General features: G+C 33.1%; 1 protein-coding gene across 1 annotated transcript in view; it reads left to right on the plus strand.

Annotated features, from left to right (window-relative positions):
• The first annotated feature begins 12,579 nt into the window (after positions 1-12,579).
• The window catches only part of LOC132725199 (TATA box-binding protein-associated factor RNA polymerase I subunit B-like), a 64,134-nt gene continuing 57,320 nt past the window's right edge, over positions 12,580-19,393 (plus strand). Inside the window, exons 1-2 of the mRNA XM_060710287.1 lie at positions 12,580-12,658; positions 14,071-14,179. Of these exons, the coding sequence (XP_060566270.1) occupies positions 14,093-14,179 (87 nt within the window). The 5' untranslated portion in view covers positions 12,580-12,658; positions 14,071-14,092. The remainder of the gene's footprint in view (positions 12,659-14,070; positions 14,180-19,393) is intronic.

Below are 19,393 nucleotides of genomic sequence, written 5' to 3' on the forward strand. Positions count from 1 at the left end.
CATTAGTGGTATAAGAGAAGTAGTCCGGACAAACTTTAAAATTAAAAATTATTAAAGGGCCATAACTCTGACAAAAATCATTGAACTGGAAAATGCTGACAATATGACGACGGAGAAGTGATCCCTATATGTCGCCACTACTCCGTAGAGGCAACACAAAAAACCCGAACAAAGCAAGTGTCAATTTTTTTTCATATATAAACAAACAGTTGAAACTTGAAAACAGTCTTTGCTGTTAGCTTATTACATGTAGTTAGTCATCATAATAAACAAACATAAAAGGATTTTTTACAAACCTTTAAGTATAAATTATGAAGAGTTCTCCAAACCAGCTCAACATTTAAGTATATAATTGTGAAGATTTCTTCAAACCAGCTCAACATTTAAGTATATAATTGTGAATATTTCTACAAACCAACTCAACATTTAAGTATATAACTGTGAAGGCTTCTCCAAACCAGCTCAACATTTAAGTATATAATTGTGAAAACTTCTCCAAACCTGCACAACATTTAAGTATGTATTTGTGAAGGCTTTTCCAAACCAGCTAAACATTTTAGTATATAATTATGAATATTTCTCCAAACCCGCTCAACATTTAAGTATATATTTTGTGAAGGCTTTTCCAAACCAGCTTAACATTCTAGTATATAATTAAGAAGATATCTCCAAACCAGCTCAAAATATTTACTAACGTATATACTTTAGTTAGATGTATATTATCATTGGAATAGAAAGCTTCCAAATTTGACATGCTATTAAAATATATATAATTCATTAGGCGAAGGGTTTTTGTGAAAAAAAAAAGTGTTTGTTCTAAAATACTGTCAGGCGCAGGGTTACATCCAAGTCCTTTTGGTTCTAACTTGAAAATCAAGTATAAATTATTATCTTTTCAAAGTTAACTGAATATCTTTCACTTATTTATGTCACAAAATTTGTTGTCTTCATTTTATATTTTCACCATATACACTTGTCTTCAGAGTTGGCTGAATTTATAACTGTTGTTAACAATAAACTGGATATCTTTTGCTTATATATGTCACAAAAATTGTTGTCTTCATTTTATATTTGCACCATAAACACTTACGCATCAATCACAGATAAAACATATGAGCCGCGTCATGACAAAACCAACATAATGGGTTTGCATGGATCCGAACCAGCATGCACATCCGCACAGTCTGATCAGGATCCATGCTGTTCGCTATCAGTTTCTCTACTTGTTATAGGGTTTGTAAGCGAACAGCATGGATCCTGATCAGACTGCCCGGATGGGCAGACTGGTCTGGATCCATGCTGGTCGCAAACGCATTATGTTGGTTTTGTCACGACACGGCTTAATTATTAAGTTTACCTGTAATGGCTTTGTTCCAGACAAGAGTCCCTACGTCTGGTCAGGGAATAACTTATATACATGCTCACATGATCCCGGTTGGCAAAGGGTTAAACTAAACCATTTACACTTGGATGGGCGTAATGTCACCTTAAGCAACCATTATTCTTTCAGAGTAATCCATTTAATTGCATTAAAGATTTCTGTTCAATCTTATGCATTTAACAGATATTGCAAGAAAACTAAACACAGGCATTCTATTGAAGATTTTTTTTGTGTCACTTCATTTTTTCATCTCTCCATTCTTTCAACTCTATTTCATTATTTTATTATTTTTTGACTGATTTTAACAAATTATTGAATGATTAAAAATTAGATTACATAATATTATTGAATATTATTATAAAGTTATTATAAAACATCAACATACTTTCAAAAATTATGTAAATAGTGTGCAACAAACCCATGCACGTAAAAATGCTTTAAGTGCATATTAAAGACTTCAGATTCATGCAAATTATAAAAATGTTTTTGCAGTAAAATATTGTGTTGTGAGTTACATATACCAAAACAGCACTTACAAATATTTTCATTACAAAAGAGAGGGAAAATTATGCAACAAAAGCAATCAGTGATCATGTATGTATCATGTCTCTGGATGATAACCAATTAAACAGTTGTATTGATTGACCAGTTTGTTCCCTATATGATGCAGATACTTTGTAGCAAGAGTACCAGGAGAAAAAAGGCCAAATCACACTTTTTATTTAAGGGTCATAACTCACCCAAAAATCACTCAACAAGAAAACCTGTGTTATGATTGTGCATGAACTTGAGCTACCAATCAATCCTGTAAAGTTTCATTCATTCAAATTGCACTACTGCATGGTATAAGAGGAGTTGTCATGACAAACCTTTAATAAAAGAGCCATTATATAGATATATAGTCCATGAGTTAACTTATTTAATTATTTGCTAACCGGTTTCTCTTATGATCATCAATGTGACGTTGTTGCATAGTAATGTCGACATTTTTGTGTACGCATGTGTAACGTCATAATATAGTATTCAGTTTCGGATATATATATAAGAATATATATATCTATCTACCCTACCTTTCTCAATCTGGCATTAATCGCTGAATGGGAAACAAAAATATTAAGACTGGCCTTAAGCCCAGTGTGAATACCCTATCAGCTCTCTGCAAGACAAGGAAGAGTGAATGACCACATTAATAGCAATGCAACAAATAAGCTCATTTTCAAGCTCAGAGTTTAGGTATCAACATTTATTTAAGGTACCTTCCATCATCCATCTATTTTAGGATGATTTTGATAATAAAAATTATACAGTTTGTAAGCTTAACCTTATTATACAGGTCCGCATTTATTATAAATACCAGGTTAAACAAACAGGATTGACCAAATCACCCCATGATACATGTATATAGTTGATGAACTCATTCACCTGCTGCCATTTTATTTTGCCTTAAACTTCAAGCCCTTCCTTTCAATATATTGGGATTGTACAAGAGCTTTAAATATGGCTGCAGTTAATAAAGACAATGAACTATGAATAAAACATTTATTCCTTTATCAATATCAAGATAAACCTCAAATGTCCATCTATGTTTGCACTAGATAGCCTAAATATCAATGAAAATAAACATAAAAATATAAAACAGAAATTTTCTGTTTTGTAATGGAGAACTTCAGACATCAATCTGAAGTCTGAAATTAGGGTCAAATTAAGGTCAAGGTCACATCAGAAAAATTGAACATGATAGTTTTGTTCTGTATTCGCCCAATACGAATAAAATCTACATGTATAAATAAATAAAATTATGACAATTTAAGCAAAGTTCACTAATTGACCTTTAGTGTCAAGGTCATATAAAGGTTAAGGTCAGGTCCAATTAAATCTTTTTTTAAGTCTTGTCAAAAGGATTGTTGTATGAATACAATTAATATTTCATTACTTAAAAAGTTACAGTCAATTATAGCAAAAAAAAAACACCTGTGGAATCACAGTAATTTGACCATTAAGGTCAAGGTCAATTATGATTTAAGCTCAAATTGAGTTGATTTTTTTGTTTTTGACATTGTCCTAAAGGTAGATGTGCTCAGTTATGAAGACAATTTTTTCATTAAGAACAAAACAGTGATTATTCTCGTTTTTTTTACAGCCAAATTAAAGCCTGTTTTCCCTGGCCAAAAAAAGGTATATTTTTCCCTTAAAATGATACATTTTCCACTAAATTTCCCTTTGGACATTCTTGAACAGAACAATTACTGTGTTGGTGACAATAAAGAATAAATAACCTTATAATAAATTTGATTATATCCCTCATGAAATAAAGAAGCTATAGTAAAACAAATTTTACTGTACAAAATCTTATGTCGTGTAAGCCGATGCCAGGGTGAGTTGGACAGCTAAGTTAATTGCATCTATACCTTTAATATAAGAAAATTGCAAACAACGCAAAACTGTACTATGTTGTATTATTTGCATATACATATTTCCTGAAAAGTTAACACAATCACACAGACTTCAAAATATCTTTACAATCATGCATGTATTCAGATGTGTAAGGTAGTATGTGGTACCCCTAAGATATCTACTTACTTTATTTTACAGGGTTTTCATTTTTAACTGATTGGCAATCCAAACCATCGGTTAAAATGCTGTTAAAATCGGGTGTATTTTCATCCTGTCTATTAAAGTATCACCCTTAACCAATGGCAAAATCGGTTGTTTTCTTTGGAACATCTGTTGCCTCAGATAAAAATGAAAACACTGATTTTAATAAAAATATGTAAAAACTATCCTGATATATATTCAGCAAAAGTTTGACTCATGTGTCCCTCAGGAAAACTTAAGTTAAAATGTCGCAGAATCTGTAAACTGATAAAAATACTTTTGACAGGATATATTGCCTAGTATAGCAGCAAAATGGCTATGTGGTGATATAACCAGTGGTGTAGATTCCTATATGCTACTAATGTATATGTTTTCCACCTTTTACATGCTATTCATAGCAAATTTGCCACCTTGAACTTGGAGGTAGGAAATTTGTCTTGTATGTGACAAGTCATCTTAATAGACCCTTATTATCTGTAAACAATAATATCTGGCACATCTAATCCAGTCCCGAAACATATTCAAATATTTCAATTTTTTAAAAATAAAATCATCAAATTATCACCATACAATGAATAGATGTAGAAAGTGCAATTACCTATGTGGAGTCAGAGACTTGTTTTAAACAAAGTTCACATATTTCAATATCTCAAGCCAAGATTCCAAGATATTTTTTTCTTAATTCTAGGTCAGAATACATTGTTAGAATAGCACATTATTTCAATTTTTATATGGTTACAACTAATGGTACTAGCTTGAAACACACATGATTTTTTTCCGTTGCCTCTTTTTTTTTCATAATTAGATCTACATTAATTAATAATTTTATGTGTTTAATCAGGGATTGTATAAAATACATCACTGTGGTTTAATTAGATTAAATATACTATTTGCACTGTGTTTAGCTATTAATTATAACACAACAAATATTATCTCCAAAGCTCATGATAATATTTACTTTTCGGCTTAAATCTAATACTAAGTCTATTATACAATTACTGTGGGTTAAAACCAGGTCACTCCCTGGTTTAAGATGTCCTCTTTCCAAAATGAAATTTCAACAATAAGAAATCCTAGTATTTGAATGCCCACCAAATATTTCCTACCTTCCTTTCCAACTTCATGTAATGAGACTTCCACAAAAAGATTCTTCTTCTGACTGCTGTGTCTAATCTTTAATCATATACATCTGCCCGCTATAGGACACTCCTGTAAAAAAATGCATCACTGTTAAAAACTACACACAGATCTCAGTGCAAAATAATAGTGTTTACCATTAAATCAAAGAGCACAAATAACTTACACATATTTTTCAAGCATATTTTTACATCCGGTGAATATTTTAGTCCATGTATAAAACAAATATGAGGAAAGTAGGGCAGTCTATTGTAAAAAGGTCATCCTCACTGACATATTGATCAACTGAACTGTCTATTTTTAGGTTCAACCTAGTACATAAACAAGCCTGGTTCCCAGCACAGTCTGATTCATTCATTACTGCAGGCCGGGAACCATCAGGTGACATTGTTACACTTAAGAAGTTTAATGATCTTATAAGCAAAACCTCTCATAATCTAGGGCCTCCAGTTTTTACATTAATCAACTTTCACCCTTTATTTCCAATAGTTAATATTATAATCTGACAGGTGTGTTGAAAACTATGCTTTTCATTTTGTTTTAGGATACAGTATATCTTTCACGGCCACCATGTTAACATTAAGGGAGATAATTAATTTAAATAAAATTAATTACAGCTAGAGTAACTTATCTTTCATGCAGCCCAAACATAAAATATTTATTGTCCTAACTAAATGCCTTAAAAACAAACAAGAAAAAATTATTTAACAGTGGTAAAGAAAAGGTATTTGTATTTAATCTCTTTGACGTGTATTAGATCTACCCTTTATTTTGAATAACAATGCCTTGCTTCTTTGTGATAATGACAGTTCATGAATTCATAACTGTCATTCGAAACATCACATGCATTAAGGTCCCCACACAGACCCCCCAAAAAAGCCATAAAATTTTGACTTTAATGTCTCAAGTACAAAAACAAACAAGAGCCCGGTTTGAGCCGGGTGATGCTCCCCGAATAGGTTTTGGACACAGGAAAGTACACCTCTTGTAGTTTCAGAGTTATGTCCCTGGAAAAAGTTCAAAGTGCAATAATTCCAAAATTAGGAAAGGCAGAGTTACTGTTCTTTCCACTGCGCTTCTAATCACTGTTATCTATCAACTTACAAAGTTTCTTGTTGATATCTCTTATGGTTTCCGAGTTATGTTCCGGACAACTTCAAAAAGTAAAAATAAACAAATGGCAATAACTCCAGAATTAGGCAAGGTAGAGTTATGATTCTCGTGCACTGCACATCTACCCATTGAGATACATCTACCTACAAAGTTTCATGTTGATATCTCTTATAGTTTTACAGCTATGTCCAGTACAAGATTTTTCTAAAAGGGGAGATAATTCAAAAATGAGGCTTAACAGAGTTATGGTTTTTTTGCACTGCACTTCTACAAAATGAGATCTATCTACCTACAGTGTTTCATCTTGATATCTCTTATAATTTTAGAGTTATGTTCCGGACAAAGTTCAGTGTTAAAATTAACAAAGGGCAATAACTCCAAAATTAGGACAAAAATAGTTATTGTTCTTATGCACTGCACATCCACCCATTGAGATCTATTCACCTACAAAGTTTCATGTTGATATCTCTTATGGTTTTAGAGTTATGCCCCGGACAAGATTTTTCTATAAGGGGAGATAATTCAAAAACCGGGCAAAATAGAGTTATGGTTCTTTGACACTGCACTCCCCCTCAATGCCCTCTACCACTGTATGAAGTTTAAACAAATTATCTCCAAGGGTTTTCAAGTTATGCTCCGGACAAGAAAACGGACGGACAGACGGACGGACAGACGGACAAGGCGCCGTCTATATGCTCCCCCGAAATTTTTCGGGAAGCATAAAAAATCAACATGAAAAAAAATCCACATGTGAAATCAATATTCAATTTCACTCTCATGTTACAGTCTCATGTATTTCCCCCAGGATTTTGGGAAAAATTGACCCATACCCATGGAATTAGGAATTTCAGCAATGTTTTTTTTTTCTTTAATTGGGGAAAATGCATGACTTAAATTTTGCAGTGATTGAAATGAATGCAAGAATCACTGTCTATGTCATCTTCAAACATTTAAGCACTGTAACAGTGAAGAAGCCCTTACTTTCAAAGATTTTAGAATTTCTTATTCAATATTTCTATTTATTTTGTAACTTTCAATTGGGAATTTTTTCCTGTGGATTGGGAAAATTATATACTATTTTCAGTGGACCGAACATCGGCTAAAAAATATGCACAAAAAATCCCTGAAACTTATACTCATCCATACAGTCAATGAACTGAATGATATTTTAATATGGTGACAAATATTATACCAAAAACGAGAAATACAAGATTTACTAATGACAAGTAATTAATGATCACGTGTGTTGGCTGATGATGGCAATGCACTTACGCATTTGTATTGAGGGATGAATGACCAGTTTGTTCCCTATATGTTCTATAAAATTTCATTCCGAAACTGGTATAAGCTATAGAGAAGTAGTTAGGATAAACTTTACAAATAAAAATAATAAAATCGTCAAAACTGACAAAAAACATGGAACTGAAAAATGCTGACTATATGTACATGTATAACTAAACTTTGTTCTGATCATTCCTGTGACGTTTGAATGAAACTGCATTTACACTACAACCATCACATCACTTAGATATGGCATACAACTGAAAATAGATATAATTTTACATTTTCTCTTTACAGCATGCAAGAGAAAAAAATAAACATCTACATTTTCTTTTCTCTTTCATTTAATGAAGGCCAAACATAAAACATTTATTGCATCAAAATGAAGAAACAACTATAAAAGAGTGTTACTGAACAGGAACTACATTTATCAGTACCTGACAGGAAAAAGAAAACAGGAAAAGATTGTTATTAAGCAGAGTATTTTGTTCCTTGTTCTTGCTTTAATTTTGTAAAAAGCAACATTATAATCAACAAGAAATTGTATCTATTCTACATGCATGCCCAAGCATCCCAGTCTTTTCTTTCCCCCAGTCTTTTGCAAATGTGTCCAGGGCCCTTTGAATTGTACCTTTGCATAATGTTAAATTTTAGCTATTGAATTTAGGAAAAGAGTAATCAAGAGTTGCAAAATGCACTGATTCATGATATAATTTAAAGTCCCATACTTTATTTTTCCCTTTTGCTCAATAAATTTTGAATGTTCATAAAACAATTGTGAAAAAAAGGACACTCTTCTGGCTTTGTGAATCAGCCCAAAAGCTGCAAGAGGAAAAAAACCCACTGCATTCTGTTGTATTTTCTCCAAAAAAACTATAAAATTACTAGTGTGTATTGGTTATCTTGAGTCCAAATATGCTAATATGTTAATTTTTGCTAAATCAAGGGTCATAACTCCGCTAATCTCCAGTGAACATGACAAATGACCAAGATGCATAAATTCACATGATGACAAACATTTCCAAGGTGTCAGGCCCAATGAACAGTTACAGAGTTTTAGTACCCGCCAAAAGTTATACAAGAACAACAGGAAATGGTATCCAAGCTTCTCTACTTTTTCCTTTTTTTTCTAAAGGCAAACACAATGGAGGAAGCTTATTATAAACTTGTATTCCAAATTGTCATATGTGCTTATGAGTGAAATATGAAAGGAGTTTAATCATAATTGCATTTATGTAAAAGATAACACAAAGCATTAATAATTATCTTGTTGAAATAATTAATGAATTTTGTTGAAAAACAATTTACTACTTAATGATAATAGCAACAAATTCTATTAATTTCTGTGAAATGCATGTAAATAATGCTATTTTTATAAGTATACAAATTTAATTTACAAACAACTTAGTATTACATCCTATGGATGAGCACCGTGGCAGGACTAATTAAATACTGTGCACAGTAAATCATCATCCTCTATGTGAATCTCGACCTACACGTTATCATCATCTTTCGCTTGAATCACATTCTAAATCAGTTTGTAAATAAATTTGTACAGGCATACAATCATGTAGTCATAATAACACCTCTGGTTAAATATTCACTGCGGTATATCGTACCCCGGATATTGCTCGATATTATAAGGACTTTCATCACATTTCGCGACTTTGAACGAGGAAACAAGGTAAGTTCAATGACGATATTTAGTCATTTTCAATTGGTTTGATATAAATTTTATACAAAAACAAATACTTCGATAATAATATTATTTCTCTAGTTACTGAAAACCCAAAAATGTTGAGAAATAGCTTTCAAATGTAATTAGGAGGTAAAATTCGTCTCTTTGCTCATGTGATAAATGAGCTTGGATCAGTCAAATTTGATGTTTTTGTGCATATACTTCCTTAAAAGAAAAACTTGAATCGAGTGAAATGTGATAATGATGATAATGTTTATGTTGTAAAAGCTCAATCAACAATAGAACCTCAGATGACAGTGCATTTTGAGAATAAATACACATGTCAGTGTACCGAGTATTGCGTTGGAGTTGCCATGAAAAATCTCAGTCGAACAAACTTTTCAAAAAGTTCTCGTTGATATCGAAGGATCAACCTTTCCAGAATTTTTTAATAATTATTGCATATCTTACTTTAAATAGTAAAAAAATGCATCCATAGTGCATTAATGCTGCCTTAAGATTGTCAATATTAGACAGTATTGAGCAAGTGTGCCAATATGTAATATCAACCGACTTCCTACTAAGCAAAAAATCCATATAAAGGTACCTTTCGGTCATTTTGCACCTGCACTCTAGCAACGGCAGACCGTCTGCACGTGTAATTTGTTACGTCATTTGCATTGAGTTACCGTATGACTGCCGAACGGGTACAGCTCAAAAACCGAATAATGGATTTAGATAAGATTATGATAAAGGGCAGCAGATGCAATAAAAAGGTTATGTTCCTTATAACCTTTTACCTATAAAGGCGTGTTTAGAAGGCTTTACCTCCAACCCCTTTTAAGGCCTCAAATAGTGTAAAATATGCGCTATTTAGGCCCCAAACTTGAGCAATGTTGATCAAAAGAGTGATCACTTTTTCGGCTTTACCCCCATTAAAAAGGTACATCAAGGGGGTGCCACAGGGGGGATGTGCCCCTTCTGTTTGGGGGTTTGAAGTGGGGCAGTTGCCCCTCTAATCGCCGAGAAGATTTGGGACTTGTGGGGGGGGGGCTAAAATGGCCTCAGGTTGATTTAAAGGTACCGTGTAATCAACGCCAAAAAACCTTAGACTTTATCTCAATCAATTGAGAAGTTGCTGCACCTTGAAATCAGTTCTGATGGGGAAAAACAACGCAAAATAGAGATTTTTGGCAATTTTGAGACGTCTCCCCGTTGCCATTTAAAATTGAGCATATGCTATTCCACAGGCTATGGTCCAGCCAACATTTGTGCTCAGTTTGATCAGTATTGAAGCATTTTTTTATAGTTTCATAGCAGTTTGAACTTGTAACAAGAGGCTTAATTCAATGAAAACAGCTATTTTTCGCAATGCTCATGCAGTAAAAGGTTAAGACGATACCGGCATGCTTGGACGGCATAAGCACTCGGGCAAATATTTTACTAAGTGTGTCGATATGTTTCTTAAGACAAACTTGCCCTGTAAAAACCTATTATTAATGTCATCTATGTTTTGTTATTATTCTTCTTTCAGAGATGGGTCTCCTTGATCACAGTTTCTTGAGACATGTATTTAAAGATTTTTAGCGTCAATTTTGATGGTTCTACCCTGCTCCCGACCCTGCTTCTGATCCTGCACACACTATTTTTCATCCATTGTGTGATTTTCAATCAAATGGGAAATTAAATCTCTGTTATTTGCCCGTAGAAAAAGAACAGTAATGACACTGAAAAAGCATTGTTGAATCTGAAATATTTGAATAAATATCATATAAACAGTACATTATCAGCAAAATGAAATGGAATCGATAAATAGACGTGGAAATTAGACAAAATTATCGATTTTTCATACTAATGTGCTCATTCTATTTTGCAATACACTGTGCACTAAAGTTGGGCTATTTTGCAATACTCTGTACACTTAAAATCAATACTCGGTACACTTTCTTGTATTTTTTTTGGCCTGTATCTTTTTGTACTTTTACACTTTCTGCCAGAAATTTGGACAAAGCGTACTTGGATTGTGAATAAAAAAAGTGCTTGATTCAATTTTTATTTGTTTGGGTCGTCAGACCAAACAAATAATGGTAGCGATATTTCAGAATCTAATGCTGTTAATTGCAAATGCCGAAAGTAGTCCGCTTTTTTGAAGCGGTTACTACCCTTTATATGTAACACTTAGGCCGAAAAATTCAGGGGAGATCACTGCGTAAATATGGTCACATGACAGGCGCATTAATTTTCAAGCAAAATAATTTCCGAATGATCGAAGATTTCTAATATTGTTTTATTCTTTATAGATATACATGCTTATAGTATGCGCCATAATTATTTACACAAGTGTTAAACAACAGTTAGCGTTGTTACAAACCCTAATTTAGAATATGGTTTTCTTCAGGCCGTTAACATATAAATTCACTGTTAGCGCTCGCTTAGGAAGCGAGAGGTCTGGAGTTCAAATCCCAGTTAAGGCAACTCATTCTTTTTTTCAAATTGTTTAAGTCAAATAAACATTGGATTGAATATCAGTGTTGTAATTAGTCTTATAACCAATTTACTACAGTTAAACACTGGAAAGTATTGGTGGTACTATACAAAAACAAATTGTTTTATAATCTCACAACCTTTACCTTTCTGACATTCTGAGACCCAAACAAATGCAGCGCCTTCTGTGCTTTGATTTTTATATTGGTAATATAATAATTTCTAACAATTCTACAGTATCGCGGTCAGTATTTTCTAGTGAGCAGCGGATCGTTTTGGGGTAGTTTAATCAATTCTACATTATACCTGTAATACTTTTACTCTTTTAGAGCTACAAAAATACGTCTAGATATATAATACCCGTTGAGATAAATTAAATAGCCATTAGTTTGGAAAATATCGTCGCTGAACTTGCCTTCGTTCCCCGTTCAAAGTCGCGAAATGGGATGAAAGTCTTCATAATATCGAGCAATATCCGGGGTACGGTATACCGAAGTGATATTACATATTCAACAAATAGACTAAAATTTCATTTCAGGGATTTTTATATAACTTAAAAAATAAGAGATACTGAAATACTTCAGATAATTTCTTGAAAGTTTCATTATAATTTCAAGGATTTTAGATCTACTCGGTTTTTTTTAGGCACAATGACTTGCCACTTCAGTCGATCTACTCTAGTTTTTTAGGCACAATGACTTGCCACTTCAGTTCAAAATGTTCAGGGATTTTACAAAATTCCTGCTTTTAAAGAACCTAAATTGGTGCTTAAATTTTAATAAATGCCTCTGCCCTTTTATCTTTCCACGTGCACGATTCATTATTACTGTCTTTACTGCACGTGCGTTTGGTTTGATTAACGGTGCATGGTGAGGTGATCCGAATTAAAAAAAAAAAAATAATACTAGTCACGTGATCATAAAATGGTGGATGGTAAATAACGTGGTTCTCTTTAATTTAATTTGAAAAAACAGTCTTCACAAGTGAAGGTATAATATACTAACAGTTAATATTAATTTTAATAAGGCACATTTTCTACGTTTTCTCTAGTATACAAATACTTGACATAGTCAATCTTAATTCAATGTATGGCACGTTTATAACTAGTTTTCGCGATGATAGAACATTTTTGGAAACGCACGAACACGATGCATCATAAGACTATCAGATGAGATTACATAAGAAGACATTACATGCAGATAGTCACAAAACCATTTATTCAGTATATATTTGTATATTATTGAATTATCGTTTATAATGCAACTATCAGTAGTGACTACTGATCAGGTCTAGGATTTCATGATATTTACGGACAGTCTGTAAATTTTTGGACGATCCATAATTTTACAGATTTTCTTGACTGAAAATTTACAGACATTAAGTAAGGAAATAGTAGAAGTTGCATTAAAATTTAAAACCGCAGGTTAAAATGAATAAGGTTAGGTATCATATGATTAAATGTAACAGTATGCTAAGATTCAGAACAGTTTGATGACTTTCAATTTTCACTTTTAACAAAAATTTCAAAATCATCATACAAAGATGAAACCCACCCCATTACCTTTGTAAATATAAACAATCAATAAAACAACTTGTCTTAAGCTGCGAATTTTATTGTAAAACTAAAAACAGCAAACTTCACATTGAATATCTGTAAATTTATGGATTGAAAAATCTTTAAATTTCTAGACTGTCTATAAATTTACGGACAATCAATAAATATCATGAAATCCTAGACCTGCTGATAGTTTGGATTGATTTTTTTACTGATAAAAACCTGAAAATATCTTCAAGTTCTTCTAAAAATCAATAGAATGTTTATTTTAGTACTAAAAAAACTGCACTCAAAAAATAATCAAATGGTATCTCTTTTAATGTAAACAAGCAATTTATTTCAAATTTGTAGTAGCCTACAAACCATTCAGAATAAGACATCGCCCTGGCATCCAAAAATTATCGACAAGTCTATTGAGTTGGACTAGTTTTACCCTTTAAAAATTAATGTATCTATTTTGGTTCAGGGATCTATACTGAGTTAATCAATTATTTACAATTTAAAAACAAAGGAAGATATAAAAGCATGTGATTCTCATTGACAGATTCTATAAAAAAAATATTTTTCATCTATTTGGCAATACAATTTTTGGGTAACTGTAATTTTTGTGGGTACATAATTATGTAGGTAGGGGGAGGGGAAACAAACAATAATGGTATTTTATTTTGGGCCTAATTTGCATGAATTTTAAAAGTTTGTTTACTGCATGAACATGATAGAAATAAAATATTTGTCTCTTTATAAATAATGCAGCAACCAATCGTAACCCGAATCCCCATACTCAAAGATTATATTGTTTATCTGATATTTTCTGCAACATGTAATTGTATGGTATTCAAATTTCAGGTATTCAAATAAAGTTTTTGTAATGACTGAATGTACAGTGTGCGGAGGAAACAACTTTGAGGAACATGAGGGACATTTTTTCTGTACCCTTTGCAGTACCCAGTCTCAGGTAATTGATGTTTGAGATTACTTCAGATATAAGACAGAAGACTAGATTCAGGCCCCTTGTGGCTGAGAGGTTGACTTTACAGGTTGAGCCTCCGTTAAATCCTGTGTGATCATAAGTGGCAACTAAATGGGTTTGAGTAACTGGAATCTGTTCATCTCTTAGCTCCAGCAGGTGACGTGGTTTTGTAACACCCACAGTTAGCCAAAATGATCTTTCTTATTTCGGTACCTTATTTCAGACCTAAATTGTGTTGGTTCACCGTAATACAAAACAAAACAAAAAAAGATTAATACGAGGACAAGTAGAATTTTCTATATCGTAACCTGATAGCGAATATTAACTAAACAAAATTTAATTTGTTACATTGTCCCTTTGATAAATAAAAAAACTTTAAACAAATACAGTAGATATTGCAGAATGTCTGTTTGACTTATAGTTGCAGATGAGATAGCTAGTTAATTGCTTAGTAACTAACCCTAACAGGAAGGGTTTTTTGTTGTTGTTTATTAATTAAAGAACATACTGATATAATTACTATTCTTGTTTCAAGACAGTTGAGTGGTTAAGGTTGTTTACTTCAACCCACTTGCCCCTCACCACTGTGGGTTTGTATCCCCAAAAGGACTTTGGATTCTTTCATGTAAGGAAGCTATCCTTTCCATCTAGCTTATGGAAAGTTGGTGGTTCTACACAGGTGCCTGAAAAATAATGCACAGAAGTGCACCTGACGTTTTCCTCCACCAGTAAAGCTTGAAAGCCGACATATGACCTATACTGTGTTGGTGAAAAGTAAAACCCAACCAAAAAAGAAGCACTGGTTTAATTAATGGAAGCATAGATTGCATAAACAGATGTTTAACTTTGTTCTCATACTGTGAGTTACAATTCAGATGTTACTATGTTGGTCTTATTCTGTGAAAACATGCAACGTAAAGTCATATACATGTATTGCTGTATAATATCAAGTAAAAAAAGTACCAATTACTTTCATACAAACCCAAGAAACCAGTTCAAACTACAAAGTCATGGGATAGGGTTGCAGGGAAGGCTTGCTGGAAAGTGGGAAAGTAGTGACATCAGGATCTATTTCATGTTATCTACAAATGTGGTGATATTAATATGAACAATAACATAAATATATCTGTTTTCCTCATTGAAACATTTATTTCAATGACACTCACAGTTTAATATTTGTAGCATCACATGTAGGTCTCAGGGTTTTCATATAGCAGATTTGCAATCCATATCATTGGTTGAAATGCTGTCAAAACTAGTTGTAATTTTTAGCCCGTATATTAAAATATCCCCCTTGACCCTTGGCCAAATAGGTTGTTTTTCATTGGCACATCTGTTTCTGCAGATAAAAATGAAAAATCCTGATGTCTATAAATTTCATGCAGGGATATTAAATGTTATTAAATCTGAATCTGCTGGAACTGAAAATAATAAGCCTTTGCCATCAGTCTAAGCCAGGTCAGTCTGGCAAAAATAACAGACCAAGAGCTTGTATTCCAGTCTAAGGGGCAATAACAACCTAGTGGCAATGATAACAACCTACAGCAGTAATAACAGACCTAGTGGCTGTAAAAACAGACCTAGTGACAATTATAACATACCAGTGGCACTACAAACGGAATTATGGACCTACATGTAGTGGCAGTGATTGTAAAACTAGTGGCAATGATAACAGACCTAGTGACTGGTAAAAACAGACCAAGTGACAATAACAGACCTAGTGGTAATGGTAATAGACCTAGAAGTACTACAAACAGACCTAGTGACCTAGTGACGGTAAAAACAGACCTAGTAACAATGATAACAGACCAAGTGGCAGTAAAAACAGACCTTGTGGTAGAAATAAATGACCTAAAGGCAGTAATGACAGACAAGATGACCTAGTGACAGTAATTACATATATTGTATCTAGTTGCAATTATAACATACCTAGTGGCACTACAAACAGAGCAAGTGATCTTGTGGCAATAATAGTATACCAAGTGGCAATGATAACATACCTGGTGGCTGTAATAAGACATTAGTAGAAATAACAGACCTTGTGGCAGTAATAACAGACTTAGTGGCAGTAATAACAGACCTAGTGGAAGTGGCAGAAATAACAGACCTTGTGGCAGTAATAACAGACCTAGTGGCAGTAATAACATACCTAGAGGCAGTAATTACATACCTAGTGGCAGTAATAACAGACTTAGTGGCAGTAATAACAGACTTAGTGACAGTGGCAGAAATAACAGACCTTGTGGCAGTAATAACAGACCTAGTGGCAGAAATTACATATCTAGAGGCAGTAATAACATACCTAGTGGCAGTAATAAGAGACCTAGTGGCAGTAATAACAGACCTTTGCCTTTAGTATATTCCCTTTCCAGCATATTTGTAATTGTGACTAGGACTGATAGTGACTGATACTATTGCTGCTAGGACTTATTGTGCCCTCAATTTGAGCACTTTAAAAGGTAATGTCATTGACTTGGATGAGAATGAAGAGTGTGACAATTGTGTATATTTACTAGTAACAAACAAACAATCCTCATCCTGTTGATTAAATGTTACTGATCTATCAATGTAAATATCCTGATGCAAAATACGTATATAAGCTTTATGATAATTATATGTAGGAAGTATATAATTGATTGGTTTTGATTCCTCAACATGTCTTTGAACTGTCATTGAACTTTATGTACTTAACAAATTTTGTCAAAGGTCTTTTAAATTATTTTCCACCCATAAGTCATTTTTACCCCTCATTTTCAGAAACATATTAAAACATATTGAAAATAGAGTAAGTTATACTTACCTTAATTTAGGAATGAAAGATAAGTCAAATGAAGAAGGTCATGGTCTAAACCATCCTTGGCAACCCATGTTTACTTGTCATGTATACATTTCATTTATATTCCTATGCATCCTAAACATATTCCACATATTTTCATTTCGCCAATGGAGGCTGCCATTTTTAGGTACTTTTCATGTTTGAGGGATACTTAATTTTTTGTAACTGTTGATTTCATTGGATAGAAATGAGTCATGCATATTTATGCATTACGAAGATTCTCCAACCAATTTTCCCACGGGTGTTGAATGTAGGTCAGCAAAATCAGTACATGGGTTCCGACAATGGGGCTAAGCAAACCTAACTCCTCAACATTGTTTTGATCAGAAAGAATCCCAATCTCATAGTTATGGATCATGTTTTCAAAAGCCAAGGGTCATGTTACCAAAAATCATCATTCATGTTCTCAAAAGTCATGGGTCATGTAACCCAAAGCCATGGGGTCCTGTACCAGAAAATCTTGGGTCATGTATCCAAAGCCATGGGGTCATGTATCAAAAGCCGTGGGGTCATGTACCCTAAAATCATGGGTCATGTACCCAAAGCTGTGGGTCATGTACCCAAATATTATGAGTCGTGCTCGTGAAATAATTTTTGCTACTTTAATGACAAAGAATAATCACATTCATGACTGTATTATGCAGACAATAAGCGTCTTACATGCTTTTAAACATTATTCAAATGTGAAGGAAAAAACAATCTTTGTTTTGGCATAATGTGCCTTTAAAAAATGTTATTTTTTACTCTTCTTTATTTCATAAGGAATCTACTGTAACCTTCAAATATATGTTCCTTATCATCAACCACATTATAAGTAACTAGGTTCATACTTTAAAAATTACTTTAAAAACAATATTTTCAGAATAATCTCCCCTTGAATTTAGTATTTTCCTTACAAGTGATATTGTTACACTAACTTCTTTATTCATCAAAGAGTTATGGCCCTTGATTAGTTATGTAGTATGCATATAGAGCAATAATGTTTTCCGGGCTACTTCTCTACAACTACAGACAGGAATTCAATGAAACTTTATGGGAAACATCAATTCCAAGAAGAGATACGCATATCATCACCTTGTTCCAGTCTGACCATTCAATACAGAGTTATGGCCCTTTGATTAGTTATGCAGTATGCATAAAGAGCAATAATTGTTAACTTACCGCGCTACTTCTCTGCAACTACTGGCTGTAATTCAATGAAACTATGTGGGAACCATTAATATCAAGCTGAGATGCACATATCATCACCTTTTTTTCAGTCTGACTCTTCACCATAGCCATTGATAAGTTATGTAGTATGCATATAGAGCAATAATGGTTTCCATGCTTTTTCTCTGCAACTACTGGCTGGAATTCAACGAAACTTTATGGAAACCGTAATTCTAAGAGGAGATGTGCATATCCTTGCCTTGTTCTGGTCAGACCCTTGAACACAGAGTTATGGCCCTTGATTAGTAACATGTAGTATGCATATAGAGCAATATTGCTATTTCTTTGCAACTGCTGGATTGATTACAATCTCACCTTGAACTTAGAATTTTTCGTACAATTGTTACTAATTACTCTAACTTCTTTACTTTATAATCGATTAATTTCAAACTATAAGTTTGATTTAATTCAAACTTCAAAAACATGTATATTATCAACACCTACATCATATGCAATTAGATTTACAAGATTAGCCCCTGTATTTCCATTATTATCTCCATTTTGAACATGGGATTTAATTGAAAATTGTTGTTTTTTCTTTGAACAATTACATGTATCTGTGTTATTATACAATGATATCTACTTTAGACTTAAATAAGTAATCTTTGGCATAATTCACATCATGTATGACAAGGTTCATTACTCTAGGATCTTTTTTTAAAGAGTTATTCTCACTTTAAACTTATAATTTTACTATAAAACCTTACAAACTTTTGGCTCTTATAATTTTGGTTACAGAAGGTGTTGACTTTAATTTTCAAATTGTTGTCATTAGAAGTCGAGATATCCTGGAAATTGGTTGGACAGGTTGTTTTGATAATATCTAGCTCAAGTTCAAAATTAATATTGATCACCTGGGGTCAAAAACAAGGTCACACTGTCCAAATTTTGAAAAGTAAGGTTAACACTCTACAGTCTACTGTTACGGTGTAAATAGTAAATACCCAGGGTTGTGATTTCTAGGTCATGTACTAATATGGGTCACCCTGGATGAAAAACTATGTCACACATTCCAAATATGGAATTCCTTGTTAACACACCGTTTCGGTCAAAATTTCCTGGAAATTGGTTAGGAAGATTTGTTATGTTGATTTTTTTGCTCAACTTTAAATATGGGTCGTCTGGGGTAAAAATCTAGGCCACAGAGCCCATAT

This window comes from Ruditapes philippinarum, unplaced genomic scaffold (assembly GCF_026571515.1).
Source record: "Ruditapes philippinarum isolate M1 unplaced genomic scaffold, ASM2657151v2 ctg1010_1_1_1_1, whole genome shotgun sequence".
NCBI classification, from domain to species: domain Eukaryota; kingdom Metazoa; phylum Mollusca; class Bivalvia; order Venerida; family Veneridae; genus Ruditapes; species Ruditapes philippinarum.